Source organism: Sciurus vulgaris, assembly GCF_902686455.1.
Source record: "Sciurus vulgaris genome assembly, chromosome: 13".
Lineage (NCBI taxonomy): Eukaryota > Metazoa > Chordata > Mammalia > Rodentia > Sciuridae > Sciurus > Sciurus vulgaris.
The window spans coordinates 85,837,571-85,853,097 of record NC_136474.1 but is presented as its reverse complement, the minus strand read 5'-3'; the positions used below and the strand labels follow the sequence as shown (position 1 = coordinate 85,853,097).

The window sequence follows — 15,527 nt, the reverse complement described above, 5'->3', positions numbered from 1 at the left end:
GTATACTGGCCACTGCTCTTGCTACCTTGAGCAGTTACACAGATAAAGCACAATCCAAAGAAGACCATCACAAACTACATACGAATATATTCAAGTTTTATATCAGTTCAAAGTAACTATAGATTGGGAAATTAGTTCTAGTCTATATTAACAATTACAATGAAAAATTTAAAGCCAATACCTTAGTTGATTAAATGGGACTTTCCCCTCAAGCTTTAGGACATATATCAATACGAACATGAATCCCCAAACCTGATTAGGTTGTTTTCCTTCCCAAATGATTTGGAAACACACACCGGGGAAAGGTTCATTAGGCCTCAAAATATTTTCCCCAAAGAACACTGTAAAAATACAAACAATAGAAGTTTCAGATTGCTTAACAGGCTTTTACACATTTTTCTTAATATACTACTCTGCTTGACAATTTCCTAAGTCATTTTTTGTGTATGCTTAGGACCACTTGTGCTCAAAATTTTTATTCTCGGAGTCTAGCTGAGGTACATTTCTAAACACACCTATCCGTCCTCTCCCTTACATATCTCCCCCATGCTTTCAAAACTGTCACTTTGCCCTGCAAAAGCACTTACACTCTGCATTACTCACATTATGCTTGATGGCTCACTTAGGGGACAATAGTCTTTCTTAGGCAAGGGAAAGTTTGCCTAACATTCATGTGATATTTTGTCCCCTCTGTACGTAACCTTTTTATGTGCACAGAATGCTTGAAGTTAAGAAAAATGACTCTGAAAGCCTGATCAAAGCAGCTGAAATAGCACAAATAATTCTGCTTGTATAAAGTAAAAGACTGCTGTGAACTGGCATCATGAGTCATTAATTGCTCTGGTCCAACCTTCAGTGGCTTGGGAAATTATGACCCTGGCTGAAAGGACAGTTTCTGGAGAATTCACTAGACTTCTGTAAACAGTCCTTGACCTCAAGTGACCTAGTTTTGATTCTCATTCTCCACACCCTCAAAATACTTTGAGAAAGCATGAGGGGAGAGAATATATTTTTGGAATACAGTTTATTACTCTTTATCAGCTAAGCATTCTAACAACTTTACTTATTTTCAACTTTATCCTTATCAACAAAAGAACCTTCAATTTTAATAAAAAAATTAATTCCCATTATTCCACAAAATGCAATCATTTAAAAAAAATTCTGCAGAAATGCCTTATTTTGACCACAGGCCTTTTCACAATGACATCTCATTTATCTTACACTGCTTTTTCTTAAAAGGTGAAATGATGGAGGAGGAAATATAAGGAAGAAAATACGCAAATTTACACAATATTCTAAGTTATCAGAAGCAATGAAATGGCAAATCAATGAAGACAAACAATAGGAAATCTGGAGTGGCTATCAATAATAGGCAAAAATTAGAGATGAGATTCTATAAAGGCAAGTGCATTTGGAGGAAGGTATGCTTTTAAGATGAAGAGCCACTGGGCTGGGGTTGTGGCTCAGTGGGAGAGCACTTGCCTAGCATTTGTGTGGCTCTGGGTTCAATTCTAATCACCACATATAAATAAATAAAATAAAGGTATATTAAAAAAAAAAAAGATGAGAGCTATAAGGTACCAATTGAAATACAGCTGCAAGCTAGAGAAGAAACAAAACACTGGGGCCATTGTTCAAGTATCAGGCTAGAACAATGGAGAAAAACCAATACAGAGAAATACAACTAAGAATTCTAATTAGGCATTCCCATCTCTCTCTGCCAGGGCATGAACAAGGAGGTGGATGAGAGGTCGGATCCTCAAGCAATCAGGCTAACCTGGGCAAACTGCTCAAAGCTTGTTTCCATCATTTGTTCTTCATGAGTCAGACACTGTACCTGGTACTGAGGCACAACTATTACTTGAGATGCAATCTTTATCTTCAAAGGCTTAGCCTCTTGACATGCACATCTAAACTATAATTCAATAATGTCTGTGCAAGAGTGCAATGAAAGCACACGCACGGCAAAGAACACAGACCTCAGAGCTCCCTGCCCACAGTACCAGCTACCAACAAGGAGTCAGTCCCCGTCACATATAAAAATGGGCCATGAATTCAAAGACACTCCAGCTGTGTTTGTCCACTGAGCTCCCTGTGTAGCCTAAGATGAAAATGGGACCTGGCACCTCACTCTTTGCAAGTCAGAGGCAACTGAGTAGGGTCACTGGAAACGGCGCCAACAGCCTTCCAAAATCACGAGCAGTGTCAATCTAAGTTATCGTTATCTCCGCTCCACACACATAAACCCCATTGTGCTTCTCAGTAAAACAAAAAAAAAAAAAAAAAAATAGAGTTTGGCTTGGGTGGAGATCAAATCTGAACCCAGAGTTCCTTCCTCACTTCCTTATTGGCAAAATATGCGTAAACAATGTCTTGAGACTGTTACTACCTGAGAATGTTTCTCAAAGTCATGGCAGTGTTCCTCCATAGGTGGTACCTGCTTGACAAGGAGGAACAAACCACAAAAAACTTACATTCTAACTTTTGACTTCAATGCACACAAATATACATGTACATATACATTACACATGTATTTGAAATAAAAACAAAATTGATGTTTAAGTTCTAAGTCTTATACCTAAGGTCCAATGTGTGTAATATACAGAGTTCACAGATTATTTTGTTAATTATTCCACTTTTCCCTATTTTACAATACTCTGGATTAAAAATACTGGGGATTCAATATAATTAAGTTTATGTAGAAACTAAACTTTTAAGGATTCTTTTCTTGGGGGGTGCAGGGGGTACTGGGGATTAAACTTGGGGGCACTCAACCACTGAACCACATCCGCAGCCCTATTCGGTATTTTATTTAGAGACAGGGTCTTACTGAGGTGCTTATTAGCACCTCAGTTTGCTGAGGCTTGCTTTGGACTCACAATCCTCCTGCCTCAGCCTCCTGAGCCACTAGGATTACAGGCCTGTGCCACTGCACCCAACATTTTTAAGAATTTTCTAACCTTACAACCCTCAGGTTAAAAAGATTCAACTTCAAATTATAACATGTCCATATACAGATACATGATTAATCATATTTATTAAGTTTCTGATATATGAATATTTGACCAGTTTTCAAAGAAACAGCCAACAATAGTTCCCTCAACACTGAAACCAATTTAATCTGACTTGGATGACTCTGAAGGCACCTCAGATTCCTTAAATATACTTTGTTCATCATTTAATATGATCAATAACTGCAATATTTAAAGGTTATCAGATAGAAGAAAGAACAGAATTATCTTTGTTATTTATTTCAGAAAGCAAAACAGGTTTACTGAGTGGAAGTTACAGAAATAAAGACTTCAGCTCACTTATGAGAAAGAACTGTCTTATCTAAAGACACTATAGACATGTGAAACACTATAGACATGGGGGCGGTGGGAAAGTGGGTGTCTAGGAGTCTACAAGGTCATTTTTAAATTCTAAATTTTAAGTCAGTGAACTAAGAGCCACCTGATGATGACTAGACCTCAAGGTTAAAGAATGTTTTCAAAAGAAATGCCAAACTATCATTAGGGCAATTATTTCAGAGAAATACAATTAATGTTACCTTCTTAGCAACTACCTTACAAGGGCCCTTCTCAATCTTATAATGTTATTGTAACTTTAAAGTACAGCTATAAGTTCCTAGCTTGAAACCTAGAATGTACTCTATTAAAGATGGCATAGCCAAAATCCATGTGTATTTTAAAATACTAATTATAGTAGTACAGATTCCAATCAACCTTCTTTAATAATGTTTTCGGGGAACTATTTCCAGAGTTCCACCAGGAACATGAGGAACACATTTTCATTTGCTGAGATGTTGACAGTCCAAGGGGACCCTAGACTAGTGCCTGGCACAAAGGAAAAAGTTGTTCTCTTGCTGTCTTTCCTCTCTCTCTCCATCTCCCTGCTGGGCAGGAGTAGCAACAGCTCTGCTAATTCCAACACAGCTGGAGAAGGAAAATAGGAAGGGTTGAGACGACAGGAGGAAGGCAGGCCCAGGAATAAGGGGTGAGTTTAAAATGGTAAAAGCCTAAATACACAAACAGATGCTGCTCTACAAGTGCATGCTTCTTTGTCATGAGATGGTAAGCTAATGACTCACAAGGTGTCCTCATTATATAAAACCAAATCATAAAACTTTGAAGGAAATAAGATCATTAAGTTTTAAACTGAAATAACTTAGAACTGAAGTGAAAGTCTCTTTTTCAGGAATCTATAAACTAGGATTTCAGAAGCGACCATCTGAATGAGAATGAGCAACGTGGAAAGGGACAGGAGGAAATGAAGCGTGATTCTAACTAGAGACTGTTCACTCCTCCTAACAACCAGTTTTATGTTCAACAGAACCAAGATTTAATGTAACCCAAGATATCTCACCTTTAGCCTAAATTCAAAGTAGAAGTTCTAAGTTCCTTTATGTCTAAGTTCCATAAATTCCTATCGTATCTTAATAAAGAAAGGCTCCACAGTATTAATTTTTACATAACAAAGTCAGTTGGCAAGTTAATTGTAATATTTGGTAACTTGATCGAATTTCCACAAGAAAAAGCCATGGAACTAGCAGGAAACAATCTATACTGATCAGTACTCTTTCAATTTATCTAGTACTCACTTTTTATCTCTTTTTCATACTACTCAGACATCTGCGACGTGATCGTGTCTTCACATTTTACAGTTTTTGCCTTTGCACATATTTTACCTCACCCTGAAATGAAATTTCCTCTCTTGTATTCATGTTGAACTCCTATTGAGCCTTCAGGACTCAGCTTGCTCCTTTCCTCCTTAATCTTCCTATACCCAAATATTCCCTATATTAAATTTCTTACCTTTTATCACACTATCACTACAGACTTGGTACAAAAGCAATCTTCTCAAGATAGAGGTCACATTTTGTAAGTGTAAATCCAATACTTAGACCCTTAGATCCACTGCAGATTCCACTGTACACTTGGTGGACAGTCCTTTATTCTTTATCTAACAAATGGGTATAAAATATGAAGTGATAAGGCTTCCAGAAAAGCCCTGGACTCCTCAGTAGAATGGGTACTGAGAACAAAACCTCTTACTATTATAGAACCAATGTAACAAACTACAGCACAATTCCTAAGGGACAAATGACAGACCATTTTGACAAAAAGAAGCAGGCTCTCTAAACTACACTTCAAGAGGCAAAATATATATATAAAATAACAAAGTCATACTAACGGTTCCCTAGCAACTACCTCTAATGACATGAATCTATCTCAGTCCTATTATACTAGAATCACTTGACTCAAGAGGCCAGTGAGATGTTCTTTGAGTTCACTCTGGACAGTAAAACACTATTTTTAAGCACATGAATCCAAAAGTTCAACTTTATATCTTACTATTTATATCTTACTCTTATTTAAAGGGTGATGTTTACTCATCATTTCATATGATCTTTAAGTGCATGTGTATGAAAGGAAGCCCTGACTTTCATGGCAGTGACTCTCTTTTTCAAGTCTATGGCCTAGAATTAAAATATTATGGCCAAGAGTTACACAGCAAAAGAGATAACAGTGACAGTGACAGTCACCTGCAACAGTGACTAAGTGACTAAGATCTCTAAATTAAAAATAAGGCTAGAGATTCACATGAAAGGCTAACTTTGAAAAGAATTCATAGGATCAATTAACATATCTAAAGCGAGAACCTCAAGGACGAACAGCTAGGTTGATATTTCATTAATGGCACCCTTATATTTGATAAGGTTTTTCCACAATTCCCGATGTCCCCTCAACTACTACCTCAGCTTTTCTACATCACTGCCCCCCCAATCACTTTGAAAACACGATGGACACACGCCTGGTAAACAGAAAGAGCCTGTCCTTTTTTACACCACATGTTTACAGTGGTGTTTACTGAATTTTTAAAGCACACTGTGCATCAATATTTTAGGGATGACTTCAAAACCAATACTGTAATCCTCCCAAAGGAGCTCCTCCTTAGTATCCACTGCGAACACACACCCATTGTTAACAACTCTAAAGGGACTGCCATGTGTATTATTTTGACAGGCAATATTAAGTGCTAAGATTATGCTTAAAACATAAGCCTATTTTGGAAGAACATAGCTAATTAATATGTTTATAAACTTTCCTCAAACCAAATAAAGAACAATAACACTTCTCTTGTAGCTAAAATCCAGAATAATATATGACAAAGAATTTTCCTTTTAAATTGCTTATCTAATTCATTTTGACTGAAAAATAACTGGAATTTGTGTCCTCCCACCATCAGTGGGGTGTGACAGTCATTAAAAATCAGAAACTAAAATTTTCCTCTCAGTTGTTTATTTTTTCTTTCAGATCCTTATCATAATGAATCCACATTTAAACATAAGGATGCTATATTCATGCCAAATTCCCCATAAGCATATATTCTCGACAGAGCGAGATCCTCTCTGTTCTACTCTCCCTGAATGCTGAGTTAAAGTTCAAGATAAAACTATTAAGATTTATCCTCGGGCTGGGGAGAAAGCTCAGTCGGTAGAGTGCTTGCCTTGCAAGCACGAGGCCCTGGGTTCGATCCCCAGCACCGCAAAAAATAAAAATAAAAAAAAATAAAGATTTATCCTCAATGCAGTAATTTTAAAGAGGAGTGTGACCATATTTTATTTGATCAGTTCATGTCAGTATATTTTCTCTTTAATTAACTAATTACATATACGTATGTATATGCACTGCACTTCAGCACCTAGATTTCAAATACTTCTTAGTTGGAGATACAATAATCACTAGAAAGGGAAACTAGCAGAAACACCCTCTCCCCCATCCTGCCACCAGCCTGTTCTCCCAGGACTCCAAAGTCCCAATATCCTCTACCATCTCCTACCAAAGTCTGATATCTGAATCTGCTCATAATTTGAGTAATAGAGGCGTGAGTCTTGTTAAAGACATGCTACACTACTAGACTTCAGAGATGGCAAATTAGACAACTGGGAATAGGAAAGAGTATTAAACAAGCTAAAATCTGACATTTATGATCACCAATAACAAGTCAGAAATCAACACTTTCACATCCCATGAGAGACAGTTCATCAACCACCTCTTGTATTTTTGCCTCTCTGCTCCTTTTTGGAGTGGAAGCTCTCTGGAGTCCAAAACTATATTCCACCATAGTTTTAAAGTTATAAATATACTGAGTCTAATTAGAGTTATGGCTTCTTACTGAAGAAAAAATCTATGCAGCAATCAAAATAAGAGCCTGGAAACCATTCTTTATTTCTTTCTTTTCCCTTGTCTTATATGTGATTTGTCAATAACACTGTCACTAAATCCCCAAAAACATATCTACCCATGTGTCTCCACTTCCACTGCAAAATCACCCTCACCTCCCACCCACACCAACATGGGGGTCAGGCCTACCTGCTTCTATTCTTGCCCTCTACAGCCTAGTTACCACATGTCAGATCATACCAGTTTTTGCAAGAAAGCTCTTTAATGGTTTGCCATTTCTGTCTTTCTTTCTTTCTTTCTTTCTTTCTTTCTTTCTTTCTTTCTTTCTTTTTTTTTAGATATTTGAAATACAAGTTTATTCTGGAGCTAAAGGAATGACAGTAACAAGATTCACCACTGAATATTGTGATGTGACTGTGGCAGTCATATTTGAAACTCAAAAAGGAAACAACTGCATTCCAAATAGCTAAATATGCAGGTCGAAAAAATGAAGGTTTTTTTTTTTAACTGCCACATTCTCTCTGAAGCCATCATCTCCTTCAGCATTCCACAGATGAAGCACATGTCTGCTTAGCTAGATTTTAGTAAAGTGGCACACATGTGGCACCACTGACGTCACAGGACAGTTGCCTATAAAACTAGACTTACGTCACTGGGTTCCAGCTTCATCTTCTCACAAATGGTGTGCCATTTCATTAAAAATAAAATCCAAACTCTTAACAGTTCTATAATGTGAGACCCCTACCAACTCGGAATCCCCATCCTGTAACAGTCCCTCATTACAATCTCAGGGCCTTCACACTATCTTTCCCCTCTTTTCAGAAATCTCATCCCAATAAGTCTTCAAATAATCACATTCTTTCACTGAAGTTTCATTTTAAATGTGCCTCCTCAAAAAGTTCTCTCTCCCCCACCATTCTGTCACATCATCTTGTATTATACATTATGATTACTTGCAATTTTCTTTCTTGTCTACTTACTTATCATCTGTCTCCCCCATATGAGCCCTACCAAGAAAGAGGAACTAGACTTGTTTTCTACTATATCCCCAGTGTATAAAACACAACTTGATGAAGAGAAGGTGCTTAGCAGATGCATGCTGAATTTAGAACAGTAACTAACCACTTGTGTGTATATTTAACATGCAAGACTATTAATCTTTTTGTTACCACAGTTTCAATCAAAATAATCTGCTGCAGCATGCTTGATATGATTTATATTTTACCCATGTTTAAGAATTTATACCTCCAACTTGTTTCAAAAAGTTTATAAAGCACCAGACATCTGCTCTAAAATGCATTTTTATTCTGCACTTGGCCTGAAAGATTATAACATCTCCTCATGTAAAATATACTGTTACATTGTATGCATGTATGAATACATAAGAACAAATTCCAATAGTATGTATAATTATAAAATACCAACAAAAAGAAAAAATGAAAAAAGAGATGTTTTAAAAAATAAAACAAATAGACAGATACACTTATCTTCTCTAACAACTTTAAATCTACCTGCAAATCTAAAGGAAAAGTGTTGCCTTCCCCACATTCACCTGTAGGGGCGCTGCCCTATACGTTCAGAACTTCCACTGGCCTGTTAGGTTAGGAGAATCTTTTAAGTGCTATCAAACAAAATCAGGCACTGCTTCTTTTCTAGGTGGAGAAACAAATGTACCTCAATGGCATCACGCCCTCAAAGAATGGCATTCACTTAGTAATTCAAATGTGGCCAATACCGTAAAAAGACTTTCTAAACATTATTTTCTAATTTTCTGTAACTGTTTCACAAAATTATTCTCTTACTCATCCACTTCACAAATAATTACAGCACAAAGCAGGGTAAATCGTGTTAACTTGGATAACAAATTGGATTGTAAATTTTAAAATATGAAAGCAAATTCTGTTACAATGCTCCCGAACCCTAGGGAGGTCTCACCATTTCAAAATCAAGGCAGTAAGGACTACAACCCACCCCTTCAATTCACACATAATAATAAACAAGATGCAAAAACAGTTTTTCACATAGCACCTTAAAAAAAAAATCAGCATTCATTCATCTTAGTTACATTATTCTAGTTTCCATTACACATACACAAAGGTGCATTAAGGGACATAATGATCTTATGAAATCAGGAAAATATAAAATGATCAAAAGAAGATGAAAAAAATTTAAAAACTACTAAAAAGGCAGAATAAAGGTGAAAGAGAGATGGCATAGAATTAGACGGCTTATATGAAAATAGACAAAGGAGAAGTTTGTAACAATTCTCTGAGCATTCTGTGGTTTATACTTGTCCTACCCTAGGTTAGTCCTTGAAATATTCTCAATCTCATGCTTTTTCACCTCTAACACTAGTAAGATAAACGGGCCAGTCTATACACTGAATTTTTTAAAAGTATGAGCATAACCTGGTAAAATAAATAAACAAATACATACATACATACCATTTTTAATAAGTTGCTTTTCAGCCACAATTAGTTTTTTAAAAACTAAAATTGCTAACCACTGGTAGTATCTAGGGGGAAAAAACTCTGTATGATGCTATATTTTGAAACTGGGTAAAGCAGACACCAACTCTGTAGTCAGCAAAAAACTGAACTGATTCTTGGGTAGGTCCTTGCTTACCTTGGAGACTTGTCGCAGCCACCTTAGGTATTCTGTGAAAGTATCAAAGCAAATGTAGTAAGTCTGGCTTTGGGGTCCAGAGGAGCTAAATGCTAAACAGTGCTGGTGCTTTTTCACTTCTTCTACCTATAAAAACAAGCAGAGAGGCAAAAATAAGAGAGCAGAACTAATGACATTTTACTACCTACACCGTGGATCAGTGGGCTGACAGACTTGCATCTTTCCCCCTTATATGCTCCTTTTATTATTTAAAACAACTAAGTTCCTACATCTGACAACTAATTTGAGTCACAAGGAAACCAAAATTGGGAGTTCAATCTTTATCAGTAGCCATGCACACATCTATAATCTCAGCAACCAGGGAGGCTTAGGCAGGAGGGTCCAAGTTTCCGGCAGTCTCAGCAGCTTAGTAAGACCTTATCTCAAACTAAAAAATAAAGGCTGGGGATGTAACTCATTGGTAAAGTACCCCTGGGTTCCATCCTAGTTAGATTTCCTCACCATGGTGAAATTCTCTTCTTCCTATTTAAAAGTAGTACAAGTCTCCCTTATTCTTGTATATTCTCACAATAAAGTGCTGGGGTTCTTACTTCCTCTTAGGAGAATTTTTCCTTAGGGACTTTTGCTTTTCTCTGAAGTAAAACTTTAAAAAAAAAAAAAAAAAAAAAAGAAGTCCTAAAACGTGAAAGTTTTTAAAATTTTAATGTGAAACTGAGATTAACCTGACATAAAAATCTCATGAGAACTTTCAAGTCCTAATAATGCAGTAACAGTCAAAAGAACCAAATTTCTACTCCCACTGAATTACTTACAGGAGGAAGAGTCCAAACAATAAATTCACATGGCATTACAGATTCCTATGTTTTCTTTACAAAAAGTACCACAAGCCAAGTCACACCAAATGTGTAGAAAGATTTCAAAGAAGCCACTATCACACAGACTATTTTCTCAGACGAAAATACAATTAAATTGGAAATCAATAGTGAAAAAGAAGTTTTAAATTCAAGTAGGTTTAGAAAATTAATAGCATGCATCTACATGACACACTTTTAAGCCGCGAACTTCTAAATGTCTCACAGGTTTAAAAAGAAATCATAACCTAAACATTTTTAAAACTAGACAACTATAAAAAATATTACTTATCAAAATCTATACAATGCAATAGAAGTTGATATGTGAAGGGAATTTATATTTCAAAATACTCATAAATACTTAAAGAGGGCAGAGAATTAATTTGCTTATTAGCATGGATCTTAAGAACCTGGAGGGTGAAGATCAAAGCCAAAAACTGAATAAACCCAAACCAGAATGAAGGGGTTGATAAGATACAGAAACTGGTGAAATGAAAAACAAGTGTACAACCAATGAATAAAATGAAAAGCTGATTCCCTGAAAAGACTAATAAAATTGATAAATCCTCTGGCAAGTACTATTAAGGAAAAAAAAAAGATTCATAAAAAATATTAACATCAAAAAAGACCTGGCTACAGATTCACTAGAGATTAAAAAGAAATTATAAACAATTTTGTGGCAAATTCTTAGAAAACAATGCATTCTACCAACAATAAATTGGGGGCGGGGGAATAAATAGTCCATTTAAGAAACTGAACGAGTATTTTTACAAATTTTTCTCAAAAATTAAAAAAAAAAAAATCAGGCCCAAATGGTTTTACAGGTGAGTTTTATTTCAAGAAATATCATTCTAAGTTTGTACAAACATCCACCAAACAAAAACTGAAGGCCAACACCCAGTCTACAAGGCCAGGATAACCAAAGCCAGATCAGAATAGTCACAGAAAGGAAAATTACTGGCAACCTCAGACCTCAAAACTTTCTTAAACAAATGGTTGCATCAGAATCCAGTAACAGAAAATATACCAAGAACAAGTTGAATTTACCTCAGATAAGAAAAGAAGGCTTAACATTACTAACACTCTTAAAACATCAGTCACATTTACATACTGAAAAAAAAAAAAAACTATACTATCATCTCTATGGCTACCAAAAAAAAAAAAAAAAAAAAACCCAGTTGATAACATTCACCACCTGTCATCATTCATTTTAAAAACTTCCAATAAACTAAGAACATGAATGATAGTTATCAAAATCCCAGGCAAACATCAATTGTTAATGATGAGATTTCCCTCTTTGGCCAGGCATGGGGTGGCGCATACCTGTAATCCCAGTAGCTCAGGAGGCTTCTGGCAAGAGGATCCTAAATTCAAAGTCAGCCCCTATAATTCAGGGAGGCCCTAAGCAACTTAGTGAGACCCTGTCTCTAAAGAATACCAGTATATTTTTTTTATTGGTACCAGGGATTGAACCCAGGGGCACTTAACCCTGAGTCACATCCCCAGCCCCTTCTATTTTTTATTTTGAGACAGGGTCTTGCAAAGTTGCTGAGCCTGGACTTTGAACTTAGAATCCTCCTGCCTGAGCCAGAGCCACTGGGATTACAGGTGTGCGCCACCATGTCCAACCTATAAAATTTTTACACAAGTCAAAAACAAGTAAATTACAGTTGCATGATAAAATTTATTTACGACCACATGTTTTAGGACAGTGGATACCTCTGGAGTTAGGGGAGGCAATGGGACAGATGTAGAGAACTCAGGTAGAAAAAATATTGGTATTCATACTACTGTAGTTTCTAAATTGAGCAATAGAGTCACAGTTACTCCATTTGTTATGCTTGGTAATTTAACAAATATTAAAGTATTAATTAAAATATTTTCTAAAAATATATTTAAAATTTTAAAGGACCAATTAAACATACCATAAATGCACAATGAATAAAAATGTATCTTTATTAAACAAAATGTTTTTTGACAATTAAATTTTGAGAGCTTTATTTATTTAACAGCAAAACCATTTGCTGTTTGAGAATGCAAATTAATGAACATGTTTTAGTATGTGTAAATTAGATACCACAGCAATTACAGCTAGGCTATCACCATCTATATCACACTTCATTTCTAGTTCTCCTATGTACACAATTTTTTTAAAAAAGCTCTTCCATTTACTTTCAGTTTTTCCTTTAACAATGAAACAGAATGAAAAAGGGGAGCAAACATTAATGAGAATGCAGATTACAAAAAGTGAATTACTTCTTCCCAACTCAGTCAACAGTTTTCAAAGACTCAATTTTAACATACTCAATTATTTTTAAAGGCATAGCACAAAACAGGTTTTACCAGGTTTACATGTGAAAAGAGGAAGCTATTAACTTTCAATTCATTCAATAGTAAAAGTCCATCCAATAACAGGCCTGGGAAACAGGACAAGTCTCCAGCTCTGAATGAAAATGCTAATTACAAATGGATCTTCTGACCTTATCTGAACATCCCACATGCTTTCCCTGCCTCTGTCTCTCAGCTCATAATAATCTTTCTCACCATCTCTCTCCTTTATATGTCAAAAGATTTTTTTTCACCTTCAAATTCCATCATTAATTGTTACCTCTTTCAAAAAAAATCCCTATTTCTCCTCACAAAATCAATCTTTCCTTCCACTAATCTCCCACAGTGCTTTTCTATTTTCTGCACTACTCATACACAAGATATTACTGTGTCCATCCTTTATCTTCTGATATGAAATTATAAAAACTATTCAAAGGCAGCAATGGTGACTTATCCCCTCTTGGTATTTCTGGGGTACCAAGCACAGTGCCTTCCCACACAGAGGATATTAATAATAATGATAACAGGTTTGCCTATGTAAATCCCAGCATCAAAGAGAAGAAACAGTGGTATAGCATTAAACATTAAATATGTATTTTAAAATAATGACCTGTAGTGGTAATGTTATGACTAGGTTTTCAGTAATCTATCCAAAGTACAAAATCTTAACAAGTTTTAGTCATTAACTTTTCAAATGCTCAGACAAAAGTTAAGGAGCAATGGTTTCAAAATGGAAGACTGAATGTATCTAATACTTCTCAGGTCACAACCTATTTTTGAAATGATCAAGTTTTAGTGTTTTTAGGACTAGAATGGTAGAACAGTAGAGGGGAAACAAGTGACACAGACAACTTACAAGGAAAGACTAAATGTTTATAAACTTATGGATGATGAATGGGTTTACTACATAGCAGAACAACAAACCATTTATTATTATACCACACTCTTACCATCTTCATTCCCTTGTAACAGGTCAGATACTTGTCAATTATTTATCAACAGTTGGTTTGTTATTTTTCCTCTTTACATTCTCTATCTTCTGCCTCTTTTCCCATGCCAGAGGGAAAAAATGGTAAAAATTTCACATGCACTCAAATTTTAATAATGCATTTCTCATCTAAAGTTTCTCTCCCATTTATTAACACAAACTACATCATTTAAAAATCAAGAAACACTGACATAGTAATTATGGTGATGGTACCCCCTACCAAAACTTGGAGTTTATAATAGTTAACAAGCCCCCAACCCACTGCAAAAAAAAAAACAGTAATGTCAGAAATATGTCAGGTGTATCCGAAACAAGTAACATTTCATGTCTAAAATGTGACCAGTCATAGCAATAAACTAAAAATGATAATGCTCTGGTCACTGAAGAAACAGAAGTAAGTGAAAGTGTAATCTTCAGCATTAGAAGACTTTTTAAAATTATATTTTTATTATATTTTTATATTTTTTGTTGTAGATGGACACATCTACCTTTATTTAATTTATTTACTTATTTATTTACTTGTTTATTTATTTATTATTTCTGTGGTGCTAAGGATCAAACCTGGGGCCTCACACATGCTAGACAAGCCCTCTCCCACTGAGCTACAACCCCAGCCCACATTAAAAGACATTAACCTTCAGTAAGTATGCTTTCTGTTTCTAGGACCAGACCCAGGGATCAGTTTACCCGCTACAAAATACATGCTCAAGATATCAAAAGATGCCATCTCAAACACAACGCATTTATAATCTACATTCTAAACCCTAACAGTGAAATTTTAGTTAATCAGGTAAAATGTCCTTACTAATGAAGCTAACACCACCAGGGCCTTATATAGCCAATGGCTCCACCCATAACTCCCATAACCAACAAGCTCTACTAGTGGAACACAACAGGAACAGAGGAAGACGTCAACTGAATCACACTTCTACTCTTATTACAGAAATGGCTCCAAGTAAGGTCCTTACTGATGCTGGGAAACCTTTTAGTATTTTGTTTTTAACTTACTTTTCCACCAATTAATGGCAGAACATGCATCTTTCCGGTTAAGCTGTCTTTCACAGATGATACTATCAAGCAGGTCCCACACAGGATAACTTGACGTCTTGTCCATCGGTTCACTGGCAACTGCATTTTGCCTTTACGGACATTATACATTCCTGAGAGCTGAATTCGTTCTGAGCTGCTGGTGCTGTGAGGTTTTCCTAAAACAAACACAAGCAAACATTATTTTTTTTTAATGAGTTTTTGTTTCCTCCTCATCTACATACCAGAAATTAATTGACAAGAGAATAATTACAGAGAAACAATCTAACTTATAACTAAAACAATGTGACAGCTGCAGTTACAGAATATAGAAAGAACTACTACAGCTACTCTACAGGCACATGTCAGTATCAGATGAAAAGCTTCTTCCTTAAAATCTAAGAGACCACACTAATGCTTCTGTTTTAACCCAAACTTTATTTTTACAACTAATTTTACATTTAAAAAGAGATGAACTCACAATTTATAGATGGCTACAGTGAAGTATATCAAGAAAATATC

General features: G+C 35.7%; 1 protein-coding gene across 1 annotated transcript in view; it reads right to left on the bottom strand.

The window, feature by feature from the left end:
• The window catches only part of PHLPP1 (PH domain and leucine rich repeat protein phosphatase 1), a 222,367-nt gene that overhangs the window by 102,340 nt on the left and 104,500 nt on the right, over positions 1-15,527 (bottom strand). Inside the window, exons 2-3 of the mRNA XM_079109386.1 lie at positions 14,988-15,184; positions 9,813-9,938 (exon numbers count right to left, since the gene is read on the bottom strand). Of these exons, the coding sequence (XP_078965512.1) occupies positions 9,813-9,938; positions 14,988-15,184 (323 nt within the window). The remainder of the gene's footprint in view (positions 1-9,812; positions 9,939-14,987; positions 15,185-15,527) is intronic.